The sequence below is a fragment of the Alosa alosa genome, chromosome 15 (assembly GCF_017589495.1).
Source record: "Alosa alosa isolate M-15738 ecotype Scorff River chromosome 15, AALO_Geno_1.1, whole genome shotgun sequence".
NCBI lineage: Eukaryota > Metazoa > Chordata > Actinopteri > Clupeiformes > Clupeidae > Alosa > Alosa alosa.
The window spans coordinates 21,222,774-21,239,066 of NC_063203.1; the positions used below are offsets into that span (position 1 = coordinate 21,222,774).

At 40.2% G+C, this 16,293-nt stretch overlaps 1 protein-coding gene and 1 long non-coding RNA gene across 2 annotated transcripts; one reads left to right on the plus strand and one right to left on the minus strand.

Annotated features, from left to right (window-relative positions):
* The first annotated feature begins 5,748 nt into the window (after nt 1-5,748).
* LOC125307885 (odorant receptor 131-2-like) lies at nt 5,749-6,735 on the plus strand. The gene has a single exon (XM_048264018.1). The coding sequence runs from the start codon at nt 5,749-5,751 to the stop codon at nt 6,733-6,735; it is 987 nt and encodes a 328-aa protein (XP_048119975.1).
* A 5,625-nt stretch (nt 6,736-12,360) lies between these two features.
* LOC125308446 lies at nt 12,361-15,938 on the minus strand. Its single transcript, XR_007195882.1, has 6 exons — nt 15,254-15,938; nt 13,650-13,689; nt 12,933-13,027; nt 12,719-12,811; nt 12,571-12,627; nt 12,361-12,485 (listed from the first exon to the last, which is right to left on the minus strand). It is a non-coding gene; the product is annotated as an uncharacterized LOC125308446 (long non-coding RNA).
* Between the last annotated feature and the right edge of the window lie 355 nt (nt 15,939-16,293).

Sequence of the window (16,293 nt, forward strand, 5' to 3'; positions counted from 1 at the left end):
TGAACTCATTTGTTTCCCACAAATCACCTACAAGTTTGCTGCAAATATTTAATTTTTCTAAAGGATGGCCTCCAGCTTTTAGGTCTTCATATTGTAGCTTCAAGCCAGACTGAAGTAAATGAATGAATAATTTGATTATCAGGCGTCTACTGGAGTGAAATTATACAAGATTTATTGAGATTAAGATGAATTGTTATTTCAAGGGGGTATGATGCCATACTGTATACACACGCTCACACTGTCTGCTTTTTGAATCGTGTTGCACTGACTAGAAAAAGTTGATCCTATTGATGATCATGTTGGAGGACCAAGAAATGGTGATCCTCTGTCTATCTAGTCTGAAAATTGTAAATAAAACAGTCCAATACTTTTTTAAGCTACAAAAAATGTATTTTTGTGAAGTCTTTACTTTACATGAAAATACATGAGATACAGTAACAGAAATACAGTATGTGCATTGTGCTCTGTGCAGCAGTCTGACTCGAACAGGGTAAACAATGACAATGACTTTGTATTTTCATGTTTAAAACAGGATGAAATGCCTGAGAAATGCTGGAAAGATGAAAAGGCCTCATTATCTGGCTCCTGCCTTATATAGAGTATTAATGGCCAAAAGTACGTGCTTGGGCAAGTGCAAAGTTTTAACTCTAGCTAAAGCTAATTAAATTCTAGGCAAAGTCAATTTGCTAATTTATCACCATGGTCAGGGTCAGGTCAATGCTCCCACATGCCATACAAATGCTAGTTCATGAACACTTAGCTTTTCAAGTAAGTATATATACTCTTTTGATCCTGTGTGCATTTATCCCAATCCATGAATTAGTGAAACACACAGCACACCGTGAGGTGAAGCACAGACTAATCCCGGCGCACTGAGCTGCCTGTAACAACAGCCACGCTCGGGGAGCAGTGAGGGGTTAGGTGCCTTGCTCAAGGGCACTTCAGCCATGGCCTACTGGTCGGGGTTCGAACCGGCAACCCTCCGGTTACAAGTCCGAAGCGCTAACCAGAAGGCCACGGCTGCCCCTTTTGACAGACTTTGCCCTTTTCCTTAAATTAGGGCCTAAAAACTACAGTAAAACTACAGTACAAGTGTACTACGGCATCTCGAAGTATGTTAGGTCAGAGTACTAAACATCTGCGGGTGAATCTGTGAAGCATCACCTCTGATACAAGGGCCCTATATGTATTGTGTGGAATCCTTTCTTATCTAATAATGGATGACACATGTATAGGTAGTAGAAAGCCATAAACTTGGTAATGTGGCAACAAACACATACACAGAGCGACATCATCTTTACAGTCGTATATCATTTCAAGCTTTTGATCATTAAAGCTGACTTGTTGGTAGGATTATTTCTTTCTGTCACAGTCTTTTATTAACTTACAAATACAAACAAGACAAACTGTTGTTAATAGTTTTACATGGATGGTTGCATGGCTAAAGCCAGTTAGTTCCTGGCCTCTCTTTACCATGCTGGTATATCCAGATCACACCATGCTGTTGAACCTTAGCTTTGTAAAATCACAATAACATAAATACAGTATAATGGTTGCTACTTTCTATATTTCTGTTAATCCACTAATTTTTACTCTGTCACAACCCGACAGTTTGTAACCAAGTGTAATACGGGGTAAATGTATGTCCAAATATCAATGTTAATCAATGTTCTGAAGAACATGTCATAAGAAATTCAACTAAATCGTGGTAATACTTAGTTTTAGGCGACACATGACCTTTTTATTTTCTTGAGTAGCATCTGTCAGTGATTCTCTGTGATTTTTTAACTTTTTAACTGAAGTTATTTTACTTCAGAGGACTGATGTCCACAATTAGCCTAAGCAAAAGCATTTGGAAGAAATGACCCTTGAACCTGGCAGTGTTATTGTCATGCTTTGGCAAACACTTGCCCATGTAGGTTAAGGAGGTGCTTGTGAGGTGACATTGCTCCTTAGATGTTAATTAGGCCTTTGGAGAGTAATTATCCAGCTTGCCGTTCCATAATTATCTCTCATCACCTCAAAGACTAATTAGTGGTACCAATTCTGTTTGTTTGCAAACCCATAGATGGATGGGAAAACATCACAGAGGATGTTTTCCTACACGCAGAACTCACGCAATATGTTTGTTGACTGACCTGTATCTCTAAAGGATAAACGTTGCAAATGATGTCCATTTTAATAATCACAATGGGTTGTTGTGGAAAACAACAGACTGTTATTCTATTCTTAACAATGGCGACACCTTTTCAAGATGTCTGCTTGTAAAACATGTATCATGCACAAACTAAGGCCCAATGCATGAGGCCCTACTTATTATCTTATGTGAGAATTGAAGAAAATGTACTATTGCAATTCATGTCTGTACAGTCATACATAAAATAATACTATAGCCAATAATACAAAGTTGTAGTATTTTTGTGTTCACAGACTGTTCGTGTCACTGTCTATTTATGTTAAAAATTCTTTGATTGGATTTCTCAATGATTTGATGGCCAGTTGAAGTGGGCTAAGAAACTCAATTCCAATTGCCACTGTTGTGGCCTTAGGCAAGGAGCACCTCCTAAGGGACTGTCCCTACAATGTAAGGCGGTTTGGACAAAAGTGTCAGCTAAATCCATGAATACATGATTCATGTTTCTAACATACTACTTCAATGACTAGGCAAAAATGATCAAAGAACAATCAATACCAAGCCTCAGATTCATTTTACACATTGTTTTCACTCATCCACACACCACTGACAACTCTAAAACTCTTTGCGCATATGAGTTCATGAGAGTGCATTGCATTACTCTATGCAAGAACACACCACACATACACAGGCACACAGACACAGACAAACACCATACATGCATGCGAACACATACACACACACACACACACACACACACACACACACACACACACACACATACACATACATACACATTTACCAGTTTGTTTGTTAATCTTGGATACATATGTATTTACCATGTACTATATTCCAAGCATTCTCTATGTAAAAAGTTCTGCTTTGGCAATGCAACACTATTTGTCATGCTAATAAAGCTCACTTGAATTGAATTGAGTTGAGTGAGGTTCATATCTAAAGTGATGTTACTGTGTGATTTACAAGAAGCCTAAGGTCTGATGCCAGTGTCTGTGTTAGTTTGAGTGTCTCTCTAAGGTCCATTGCCAGGGCAGAGGAGGACATCCCGACTTCTCAGGTAGATCAGATAAGTAGTGATATCACCTGTGTTAAGTGCACAGGTAGGTTTCTGGAACCGGGATGTCCGACTCTGTGCCAGGGCTTATGCTGGCATAGTGTGTTAATTGTGGTTTGTGGGCTATTTGCACGTTATCTTATGTCTACTTCCACTTACCAAATCATATTACTGTAATATGAGGCCTGCATCCATGCTCCCACAGGTGTGGAATTGCATCATCTTTAGGTAGGCCTACATGCCACACAGCTTGTCAATATTTCCTAGAAAACAAGCAACATTAAAACAAAGAATATCATTAACTAAAAAAGCCAACATGGTGCTTTTGCAAACAGTCATTAGCTCATAGTGTGAATAATTTATTAACTTGTTAATGAGGAAAACATGGATGAATTTGACAACAAACATTCTGTACACTAATTAAACATGTAATTAGCAGAACATATTGCACTTGTGTCCCCCGTGTCCTAGCAAGAGCCCCTGAACAACAGAACACAAACACAGATTTCGTCAGAGACACAAAGGAATTCTTATTGAGTCTGAAAAGCACAGTCAGAGGTCAGGGTCACAGAAGATACCAGCCTGAATAATTAGTGGACAAGTACATAGGCCCGAAATCAATGACATGAAACAAGAGGTAATGACAATTATGATGATAATGATTATGATAATGATGAATGATGATGATGAGGATGATATACTCCTCCAGGTGTTCTTAACCCAAAGTGCCCTAAGTAATGAAATGTGACATTTCAATTAGTGTTCTGGAGAACAGGTAGTGCATTGATCTAGATCATAAGTGCACAAAAAGTTCCTAAGTGTTTAAACCTCTATCATTATGAACATCAGCTAAATTCTCTCCAATGCAATTGTATAGTTCATACAGAAACCATGATCACCAACGTAGGCTATGGACAAATTCATTCAGATTTACCAGCATGGTAGAGAGGCAAAAGAAAGTGGCCAAACCGTTGTTGTGGCCTTACCGTTGGTGGCCAAAAAGTCCAAATATGTGTCCATTTTCTGATTATTCAATTTCATAGCATTTCCCATCTTTCCATCAAAGTTTTGTGTTGAAGGAATTATTGGCATGGCTCATATCGACGCCTGTCCCAAATATAAGCAGGTTGAGTTGAAGCACATAAAGACCCAGGCTATAAAACTCTTCATGATAAACAGTTCTAGATGTGTGTGTGTTCGCTTGTGTGTGTTTGTGTGTGGGTAATGGTGTGTGTGTGTGTGTGTGTGTGTGTGTTTGCTTGTGAGTGTTTTTGTGTGGGTAATGGTGTGTGTTTATCTGTGTGTGTGTGTGTGTGTGTGTGAAGCTACTTTCATATCTTAATTTAAAGTGACACAATGTAAATTCACATTTTTATAAATTTTCTTTGTTGCTCCAGAAAGACATTTGTTCTCTGACAGTTTTCTGAAATTGATTGATCAGGAACAATCAGGAACGCCTCACACACAGAGGGCCAAAAAGTTAGCCGAAGTCTTGAAAGATTTTTATATTTTTATAGACATCCTAGGCAAAGTACAGAAGTGCAGAAGAAAAAAATCTTTGCACTGTGGAGTCAGGGATTGACTGAAAAATAGATAAACCTTTCGAAACTTTTTGTCCCTCTGTATTCGAGCCCTTTCTAGACTGTCGCACCAGAAGAGCCAATGGACTAAAAACAAGGCACAGTTCAACCCTGTGTACCATTGACCTGAAATTGATTGATGACATGAAAGGTCAGTGGTACAATGAATACTTTACAATGTAACTTTACTATGTAAAGACCTTGGGCAGTTCTTGTGTATGATTCCCTCACCATACAAAATGTCAAACAGGGAATATACAGAATATTGTCTTGTCTTATTGTATCCATGAAGAAAAGATCATTGATGGTCAACTGGAAGCAAAGGAATGAACATACAGTACATAGACTGCTGTGTATGACCTACTCTAGAACTAATTCAACAAGTTGACAAAATCATTTTGCTAATTTAATGCCAACACAGGAGGATCCCACTGTGTGCAAACACAGATGGGTCAGTGCAAGGCTCCCCCACTCCATACAACTTAAATTCATATACGATGCAGTTTGCTTCTTGCCCATCAATGAAACTAGGTGAGCCCTCATGACATACAGTATTAACTCAGCACTCCCCTATCAGGTGTTGCTGTAGCAACTATTACGAAACAACTTTTTGAGATGCACCCAACTATAAATATATGACAGACATTGCACAGAATATTTTTTTATGGTTATATGATTTAGCAGATGCTTTTGTCCAAGGCAATGTTTTAACGTTGTAGAGTGGGACACATCTATTCTAATAAGACTTGGTTTAAATGATCTAACAATTGTGATTGTTTTTTGTGTCTTAAATTATTTAGCTTGTCTTCTTGTTTTTACGCGTGCTACTGTAATTTATATAATAATTGAGAATGATGTTAATTGATATTCATATGTTTAAGGCTTTGAGATGATATACTATGTGTAGCAGGTAACAGGTATACCACAGATAACTCAAAAGTCTTTTAAACCTTTTTGCTACGATGCAAAATTACATGAGCAGCAACACAACTGCCATTGGTTATCTGTCCAGGCCTTTGAATGAGAAGATTCTGCTTGTACAGGTACTGGTTGGGATTTTCCTCTATGTCAACTTTCTCATGATTTTCACCTTCCTGAAGAAGGAGGCCTTCAGAACAGACACGCGTTACGTGCTCTTCGCCCAGACGCTGTTCATGGACTCCTTCCTCATGCTGCTGACCGACTTGGCGCTCACCGGAAACTACTTCCAGTTTCCAATCCCCTGGATCCCCTGCTGTGCTTTGTGCTTTCTGATGAGCTGGCTTAGCATCGGTACCCCTCTGACGCTTGTTGCCATGTGTCTGGAGCGCTATGTGGCCATCTGCATGCCCCTACGCCACGCCGACATTTCGAGCCCTAGGAATCAACGCAGAGGCCTCGTGGTCATATGGGTGGTCAGCACGCTGATACCGATGTTCACGCTTGTGTCGTTCCTCTCTCTGGTGCCGCCCGCCTTTCTGCTCACATACGTGGTGTGCAGCGTGGAACAGATGCAGGTGCAGACCTGGGTGAACGAGGTGCGCAAAGCCCTCTTACTGATGTACTTTGTACTCATGTTTTCTGTCATTGTATTTACCTACATTGCTATCCTGAAGGCAGCACGGACTGCATCTTCTGACAACAAGAAATCCACACACAAGGGTCTGAGGACAGTGATTTTGCACACTTTCCAGCTGCTGCTGTGTCTGACTCAGTTTGTGTGTCCCTTTGTGGAGATGGCCATGCTGAAGATTGATTTTATGTTGTTTATTAATGTCAGATACTCCAATTTTATTGTGTTTTTTATTGCCCCCCGCTGTCTCAGCCCACTCATATATGGCCTGAGAGATGAGAAGTTTTATGTTGTGCTTAGACGATATGCTTCTTTTGGTCTCGATGCAGTCGTTTTCACCCTTCCAACCGCAGAAAAAAAGAAATTAAGGTGTCAAGCCAGAACAACGCCCCTTTAGACTAGGTCCATACATATGCCAGATCACAGTGTATTATATGCATCATGATAACTGAACTACAGATGTAATAATCACAATTGATTTGAATAATGAGCATTGGGAATTTTAAATTGTTATCTAATGTTGGGAGACAACATCAAATCCATCATATTGTATAAGACTTCACTTAGAACAAAATGTCATTGACTGACTGAAGACTGAAGAATGTCATAAACATATATAAACATGTTATTGCAGAATCAATACACATCATGACAGCCGATCCAATGATTTGACAATGTTTTTCATGTCTGTCATCTTTATCCAGTTATTTTTCCGGGTCCAACTGGGCCCAGAGCGCTTGTTATTTTCCCATAGACAGTAAAAGAAAATTGTATGTTTACGAAAAGCTATTCAGAACAGCCTAGACAATTGTCATTCTACAACTCACTCGCTCACTCACTCAACCAAATCCTATTTTTCACGGAGGCCTGGACATTACCCCATACTATATCATCTAACTGCACAGCTACACTAATTACTCTGTTAAGAGTCAAATGATTTGTTTTAACCCTTACTAAAATGGAGGTGATGGTGACAAGGTTTACAGGTTATAAAAACAGGCTAGTTGCGCTAGTAAACGTTTTTGGACGAAGGAGCTGTTGGGCCCGGAAATGGTGTGACGTCAGACTTACTGTAACCGCTCATCATGCCGTCACGTCATGAGGGCTGTCCAAATTTAATGTTATAATAAGTTCATGTGACATGTTATTAAGATATCAAAGCATCTTACAGTTAATTACTTATTGACAATGACCTATTGAGATTGGCCGTTTCATTTTCCGTGGACAGTGACAACTATTCATGACACGACTTCTGAGATGGTTTTACACTGCAAATCAGTAGTATGCTAGTTGTACCATGAGTCACGTTGCCACGGAGAAATGAGAACACTGCTGGATACATTATGATATATCTGAAGGACACAAGCAAGTGAGCAAAAGACTTTTAAAAGGCTGTGTGTTTATTTTGATCATTAATTTTAATGATCAATAATTGAATAAACTAAATGGTCTCCTACTATTTTGTCATGATACTGATGTAGCCTGCAGCAGGAGCTGTTTGTTGATTTGGGGAGGGGGGCTTTTACTTTGACAGAGTGATTGACGGGACGAATAAAGTCTTGTGTCCGTGGCAAAGTATCGTTTGATCTCGTTTGTCGTTCATGAACAAAAGGCAACATGTGCTTTTGCCGAGTCGTCGCTGGTAGAATACTTGTCCTCAGTTCAGCAACGAAGCATAGCATCTCGTATAGGACGACTACTGTGGTGGTTTAGAGCTTTCACACAGGTATGCTATTTATGTTTGAGCAGACATAGAAATGTATTGTAGCTGTGGTAGTCAAGTCCCAGCTAACAAGTTATGGTTCCCAGAACGTTCTGGGAACCATAGTTTTTGGTTTCGGGTACGTTGGTTTTTGGTTCTCAAACATTCCCCGAAGGTTAGTTTTTGAGCAAGTTTTGGTTCCCAAGTTTGCTGAATGTTCCGGGAACGTTAGTTCTTGGTTATAGAAAACTTCCCTGAACGTTCCCCTAACGTTATCTAAAGGTTGTAACCTTCCCTTACCAAAAAATCCTATAGGATTCTGATAGGACTAATCCTAAAGGATTTCTATCATATTTTGGAACAAAAAAATCCTACAGGAATCCTATTGGATTTTTTTAAAAGCACAGAACTTGATATATCCTATTGGATTTTATTCCTATAGGATTTCTATTCCTATAGGACTTATTCCAATAGGATTTATTCCTTTTGGAATTTCACTTCTATTTCCCTAATGGATTTATGCACATCCATAGACATTATGCAAAAGAAATGAAGCACAGTACAAATGAAATGGATGGTCATAAGTAAATAACATTTATTATATCAATACATTTGTAAAACAATCAGATGTGAGTGTCTGTGAGTGAGTGTGTGTATGTGTATGTGAGTGAGCATGTGTGTGTGTGTGTTGCACGCTGTTCACTTGGAGCGCCTTCTGGCCAACTTTGCTTAGTCAGCTTATTTCTGTGAAATGGCTTGCTTGACCAGGGCAGGGTCCACCCCAAATTTGTTGGTGATATAGTCTGAAAAACATATAGGAGAGAAGAGCAACACATGAACAGATTAATACACTGTAAATCTTTAGAAGATACAGTGATACACTGGCCGGAGCAGACACAAGGCAAACATGGATACTATAGCTTGTTTCCCCTTGTGATTTGTCGTTTAGACCAGTTATTTCTTTGAAATTGAGCTCTTCAATTAAGCAATCTTACATGAGATGCCGTTCTTGAATGTCATTATTGGCATGGACGGATTATGAACTTTCAGGCCCCTGGGCCCAGATGTATTAAGAGCCCCCACTAATTCTCGCGATATGTGTGTGTGTTTTTTTTTTTTTTATTTGTTTGTTTGATTTCCTGTATTCTGGTGCATTTTGGGGATGGCCAATACTTTAATTCAATCAGATTCATAGTCTACATCCCGATGTGTTGATATTGATGATCAATGATTCCATGCAATGGCTTGGGCTTCAGGGCCCCCTGACCCCTTGGGCCCCTGGGCCTGGGCCCGGTAGGCCCATGCAGTAATCCATCCCTGATTATTGGTACGCAAAGTACAGCCACAGGAACGAAGCACTTGCGCAGAGTTCCGTAGTGCTGTACTTCAAGTACCAATAATGACATTCAAGAACGCCATTGAGCGTAAGATTGCGATTCAATAACACAAACGATATGAAATCTGACATGTTGTTGCTAATATAATGCTGCTGGCAGCTGGTTCATGCAGGTCACAGTTTCTGGTGTGAACACCACACACACGCACTGTGAACACACATTAACTGCTATGCACTGATTGCAGTCTAAAATAGGCCTTATAAGGAGTGAAATGGTTAGTGTGAGCACTGCATTGTACTGGAAACTATGGGAACACAAACAAGATACTCACTTAGTATGTCCGACGTCTTTGCAGAATTGAGCTGGGGCTTGGGCTGTCTTCCCAGAAAGGCATTAGACAGCTTCCCGTATATGAATGTGTGGCCAGGACCTGCCTCCCAAACACTGCCATCAACAAGTCCTTGGTGGCCTTTCTAGGTCCTCCACTTGATGTGGGCATACTGGTGGTGGCCGTGATCTTCACTGTAGGGCCTATGTGAATCTAAAATGACCAAAATACAGAAAGAGAATAATGTCAGTAAGCACTATGTGTAAATGATCAAGCTGCAAAAAGCATGATGCTTTTTTCTTTTCTTTGAATGGCTTCTGGGAACACAAGTGACTTTCACCTGGACTGGTGAGGGTGAGGGTGGTGATGTTGATGATGTTGTTCTTGAGGGTGGTGATGTTGATGATGTTGTTCTTGAGGGTGGTGATGAGGATGATGATGATGGTAATAAGGGTGATGATCTTGATAATGTGGATGACGCTGGCTGAGTAATTTGATCTGTATAAAAAGCAAACAAAAAAAACAGTAACAATTCAGGAGCTATGTAATACTTTTGGGCTAAAAAATCCTGACTTCGAGACAGGAACAGAATAGAAACAACAGCATTGACATTTTGTGTATCTATGTTCAGAATACAGAAACACATACCTCTCACAGTACGCTCCAGGTTGATTATTTTCTCCCGCATCTCTAAAAGCAGACATCGCATCTCATTAAGTTAAATTTAGAGAACCTTCCCCTAACGTTCCCTAACCGTTGCAACCTTTAGAAACCTTCCCCTAACGTTCCCTAACCGTTGCAACCAGGCTTGGAATTTCACCATTTTGGGGCAAGGCCACTTGGCCTTCAGTTGGGCATATTTGGTGGAGGGCACAAAGGCCACATGTCAGGGCACCAAAGCCAAAGTTAACTATACAGTAGTATGCTATAAAAATGATCAAAGTTGTATTCACTGCTAGACCTGCATCACTGTAGCCTATGAAACATTACAAAAACATAAAACATGACATATTACATATAACTGTAAATCATCTGATCATCTAATATTTTCAGATATCTAGGCTATATTTAACATTTATTTTATATTTGGCCTGTTATGAAATCATGTATTGAACAATTTAGGCACAGCTCAGCTTTAAGAAACTCAAATAGCCTGCTTAGCATTTTGTGATCATTAAGGCTACTTTCACAAACTCTTATAGTCAGCTGTCCTCTGATTTACAGATATCTAGGCGACATTTGTAATATTTATTTTGTATTTGGCCCGTTATGAAATAATGTGGAACAATTTTAAACACAGTGTAAAACTTAAATCCCAAATTTGGAGACATCCATGTATGTTGAAATTTAATGCAAATTCAAAACGGGATTAAGTTACCTAAAGATCAGGATTTACTAGTGGGACCCCTGGAATCTTCAATATTAAAAGACTATCTGTTTAAAAGAATGGGGCAAAATCACACCTGAATACTACAACTGATTAGTTTAATCATACAGGAAATGCGTTGAAGCTCTCATTACAAATATTGGCTTTTCCACAAAGTATTTAAGAAATTTCAGTAGGCGTGTTCAATACTTTTTACCTGTGGTGTTCCACTTTTTTACTCATAACTCTACTTATGGACATTAATGTTTGGATTTTTGTGTGTGTGGATTATCTAAGTTAATACTAATGTCTGGAGAAAATTTCATGAGAATAGCCACACTGGAAGTATACTTACTGAAAAAATGTTGGCGTGTTTATTTTGACAGGCCATAGGCTAAATATATAGCGCTATTAGTAGGACGCAGAGCAGAATATTTAAAGAAGGGGGCACCAAGGCCACCGTGGCCTGTAAACCTCTGATTTTCAAAGGGGCGTCACGGCCAACCCAAGGGGCTACGACGGCCATGGCCGTCGTGAAATTCCTACCCTGGTTGCAACATTTAGGGAACGTTCCCCTAACATTGCAACCTTTGCATACCAATTTTATTATTACTTTAAACTACTTTAAACTGCATGAGCAGGAATGCATTATTATATATTTGCAGAAATTAATAAACAGGCAAAATGGATGAGATTTATAACTTTAATATAAAATAATCAAAATACAAAAAAATATAAAAGGTCTAAAAATTGTCTAAAAATATATATAAACATCAGACGCCATGTTACCCAAGTATACGAACACAAGGAATTTGACTTTGGTAGGTGCTCTATATATTCAACAAATAGACAGACACACTGTACAATAGAGACAACAATATACATTGTGGCAGATACCAACACAATAAAACAACTATAGAAAAAAGACATAATACCAATATAAGTACACATGGAGTGTGATGTAGAGTGCAAAGTAATAGTGCAAATGTAGTGTGCAAGACACATATTGGAATGATAAAGTATGTAATGTGCAGGTGAATGGTCAAAGTGGGGATGACCCCACTTATCTGCAGTTCAGGAGAGTGACGGCAGTGGGAAAAGAGTTGTTTTTGTGTCTGGTTGTTTTTGTGTGCAGGGATCTGTAGCGCCTGCCAGAGGGAAGGAAGTTATAGAGTGTGTGTGCAGAATATGTGGAGTCTTTGGTGATGGTCTCTGCCCGCTTAGGTCCCAGAGTACAAGTCCTGGAGGGAGGGCATTTTGTTCCTCCTCTCCTGCAGCTCAGTGACTGCAATATGTCATCGACTGGAGCAGAGGGAGGTGACTGGGAGCTCCTTAAGAGCATGAGCAGCTCATCCATCTTCTCCTAAAAAATGCGTCCATTCGCATTGCCATGCGGTAATGGTTGTCCTTATTGCTATGGAAAAATGGATGGTGTTAGTTTTAGTTGTTAAATACAATATATACTTGAATATGTGAACAAATTAAGTGAGTCTTCTTACCTCTTATTTCCGTCTCCATGGCCAAGCCACCTCCCTCTGTGTGATGAGTCACTTGTGCTGTTTACAACAAAAGTAAAGTTAGTTACTCTCAAGTTCCTTGTCATGAAATTGTATTTACTTGGAAATGGAAAATTCAAAGACACTGTACCTTCAACTGGGTCCCAAGATGAAGTGGCAGGCGTTATAATAGACCCACCCAGCTCTGGGCAATGAGCTGGTTGCCTGTGTGGTGTTGACTCATCTAAAAAGAAAGTAAATATGAATATTGGTCAGTTCATTTATGGTAGGTTTCTTGCACATGACATTTGCAAAAGATAAACCTTTGCTGTTACATTAAACAATCGCTAAAAAGAAAAACTCACTTGCAGGTGGTGGAGGCAGTGACCAGTGGCGGAGCTAGACTTTTACCCTTGGGGTGGCCAGAGGGTGGCCAAAGCTATTTCAGGGGGTCCACAGACTACAACAATGAATGTTCAAGAAACACAATCAATTGCAATCAAAATCTGTAAATGTTGAAATGTTTTCATGAAGTACATCTTAAGCACACAGGAGATTTGTGTATAAAATCTACAGTTTATTAACAATGTTAATACAAAACGTACAATATGTAAATAATAATAATGATAATAAAAAACAAATTCAAAACAATTTGACCTCATTTTGACATGAACTGATATGACATGATTTTTTAACCATGACCAGAGGAACAGTCTGATTACCAAACTAAACTTGTAGAACAGTGTAGGCCCTAGTCATGACAGTAATTAAGTCCCAGATGTGATTCTTTTCAGGATTCTGTCACATAGTGTTTGCTTCTTAAATTGTGCACTTCAACTTAGACAGACAGACAGACAGACACACACACACACACACACACAAAGCTGGGCACACTAGGAAGAATCACTAAATGAACCATACTCACACCTAGGAGAAAGCCATGGGCCCCAACTCAAGATGCAGTGTGAAAAAAAGACACCCACATAGCACCCCAAAACTAACACAGAAACACACACAGACAGACAGACACTCACACAGCACCCCAAAACTAACAAAGACACAAGTGATTACTTTCTCCTCACTGAGTCAGAAGTGTAGACCACTTGTCAGTCCAACGGCAATCTGAGCAGAGAAAGAGACAAAGAAATCAGAGCATTGTTCAAGGTACTTTCCAAATTCCAGCAACAAGTGTGAGAACTTCACAATTTCCAAATATTAGGTCCAATGAAAGCTGATATGGTTGCCCGTCAGATCTGGTTGGAATTTAGAACTTGGTTTGGGAGGAAACACCCCTGTTCTCTGCTGTACTATTTTATGCACGGATATAAGTTTAATGACATATTAAATGCTTTCATTTTTGAGATACTTCATCAGTTACAGTTTTGTAAATGCATGTATGTAAATAAATAATAATAATAATAAAAAAAACATCATTTCTAAACAATCTGACCCCATTTTGACATGAACTGACATGACATGAAGTCGTGCAGTTTGTTTTAACCATGACCAGAGGAACAATCTGATTACCAAACTAAACTTGTAGAACAGTGTGTAGGGCCTAGTCATGGCAGTAATTAAGTGACAAACTATCTTAACACAAGTTCAGAAGAGGTTAGCTGCAAAGATTATGCAGACTGTTATGATTAAATGACACAAGCGCACGCATTATCAGAATCATATGCCAGACGCTTTAGGCCAGCGATCCTCACTATTTTTTTCACAAGAGCCACATTGGCAGTGCAAGATCAAAAGGAGAGCCACTTTTATGACAACATACTAAGTCACCTTTGCAAATGTGCATTTCTACATATAAATTGGACATCCCACAAAAAAGAAATAACACAGCCATACATTTTCATTTAAGACCAGATTTACTTTAACACTGGGATGAGAGGAAGCTGACATGCATGTCCTTGACTTTCTTCATGTTGTATTTGTAGTATTAGTAGTAGCAGGTTTAACAACACCCCCTTTAGGAAACACCATTAAGGCTTAATAACTTCCTTTCACCTCCATTATTTAGGTGAAGAGAGAAGTATAATTCAGATCTTTGCGTTTTTGTAGTGCAGTATTGTATGTTTATGAAGCACATTTGAAAAAATGCATTGGCTGTGTTGCCACATAGCCTACAGTGGGTCCCATTTAGAAGTGGCCACTTCATCCGCACTTTCAGTGATTCACGCAGCTGCGTTAAATGTATTAGGCTACAACTTATCGCCACGAAGTGGCAGTTTAAGTCCGCTGTAGCATTGCCAGTAAACGGCAGCAGATTTCATTCAAAGGCGTTGCAAGTGGCAGTGAGATACTGTAAGTAGAACGAAACTAAAGATCACCTCGTTGAAGTCATACAGTAGACTAGTCTGTCTGTTCTTTGGTCTTGGATTTTGAGAAAGAAGTTTCTAAATAGATGCGACTCATACTCCTTATAGTCCGGAAAACACGGTATGTATATGACTATGCTACATAACAATCTGATGTGAAATGCATGTTGGCTGATACTAACAGTTAGCTGCTACAGGCGACATGAGATGTAGCTAGGCTACTAACGTAATGTTAACGTTACCTTGATAGGCTACTCGTGGCTTGTAGGGGAACATATCACAGAAAAATTAAACTACAGAAAAGGTTCTCCTAACTTAACATAAAAGTGACTTTAAACAATGATTATTTACAAAAGAAAACTTACCTTAGAACGTGTATTTCACTGTCCGTCAAGTAGGCTGCTGCTGTCCTGTGCAAAAAATCCTCCCTGTCGCAATATTCTCTGTGAGCGTTTGACTCTCTTCTTCTCGTTCTCTGTATAATGCTTGCTGGTGGACAGTGTGAATGACAACTCTTTGTAATACATAGCGCCAGCTACTGCACAGGAGGGATATAGCAGTCAACCGATTACAAAATGCAACAGGCTCTTTTCAACAAGACGTGCGGTGCCGGTGCCGTGATATGTCAATCATCTGGGGTGGCACCTGGGGGGTCCAATCAGATTTCAGAGGGGTCCAGTGCCCCCCCGGCCACCCCTTTGGCTCCGCCCCTGGCAATCTGCTGACCTAAAAAAAGGCAGGAAGAGACAAATACATCAGAACAGCCACATGATATGCACCAGGTTAATAAACATGAATGTCAGTAGTTCCATGGTAGGAAATATGACTCAACTGGTTTCTTAAATACATGTATAAATGTTAACTTACAGACAGGGCTTCCAGGCACACGCACCATCCTTGCTTGCTTTTGACACCTGCAGGGGGCGCTACTCGCCAACACTGCCACACCTTCTTCCCTGAGGAGCAACACGTTCACCACCCCACAAATGGACCAGAGAACAGATATAGAAACAAAGAATGCTTTTATTAAGAGTTAATTACAAAAAAAGGAGATGGGGAGAGGCATAATTGTTCCAAACGGCCACCAGCCGAATACAGCAGGGGGGGGGCAGTGCCTCCTGATGGTTCTATAGGCACTGGGGGTATGGGGGGGGTGGCTGCAAGAGCGGGGGCCACTACTGTAGTGGAACGGGGCGTCGATGGGTAGCACGGCAACGGGACAGGCCGCTGGGGCAGGGGAGATGGCACACTGGGCTTAACGGGGCAGGGCCGGTAGGGGCGTGGAAGATGGTGTACAGGTCTCTGCTGGGCGGGGCGGCGGCAGGGCGGCGGCAGTGGTAGAAAGACGGCTCACAGGGCTTCGCTGAGCGGGCGGTGTCTCTATAGGCACTGGGGGTATGGGGGG

Coding starts and splice junctions, on each gene's coding strand:
- LOC125307885 (XM_048264018.1), top strand. CDS start 5,749: ATGCAAAATTACATGAGCAGCAACACAACTGCCATTGGTTATCTGTCC.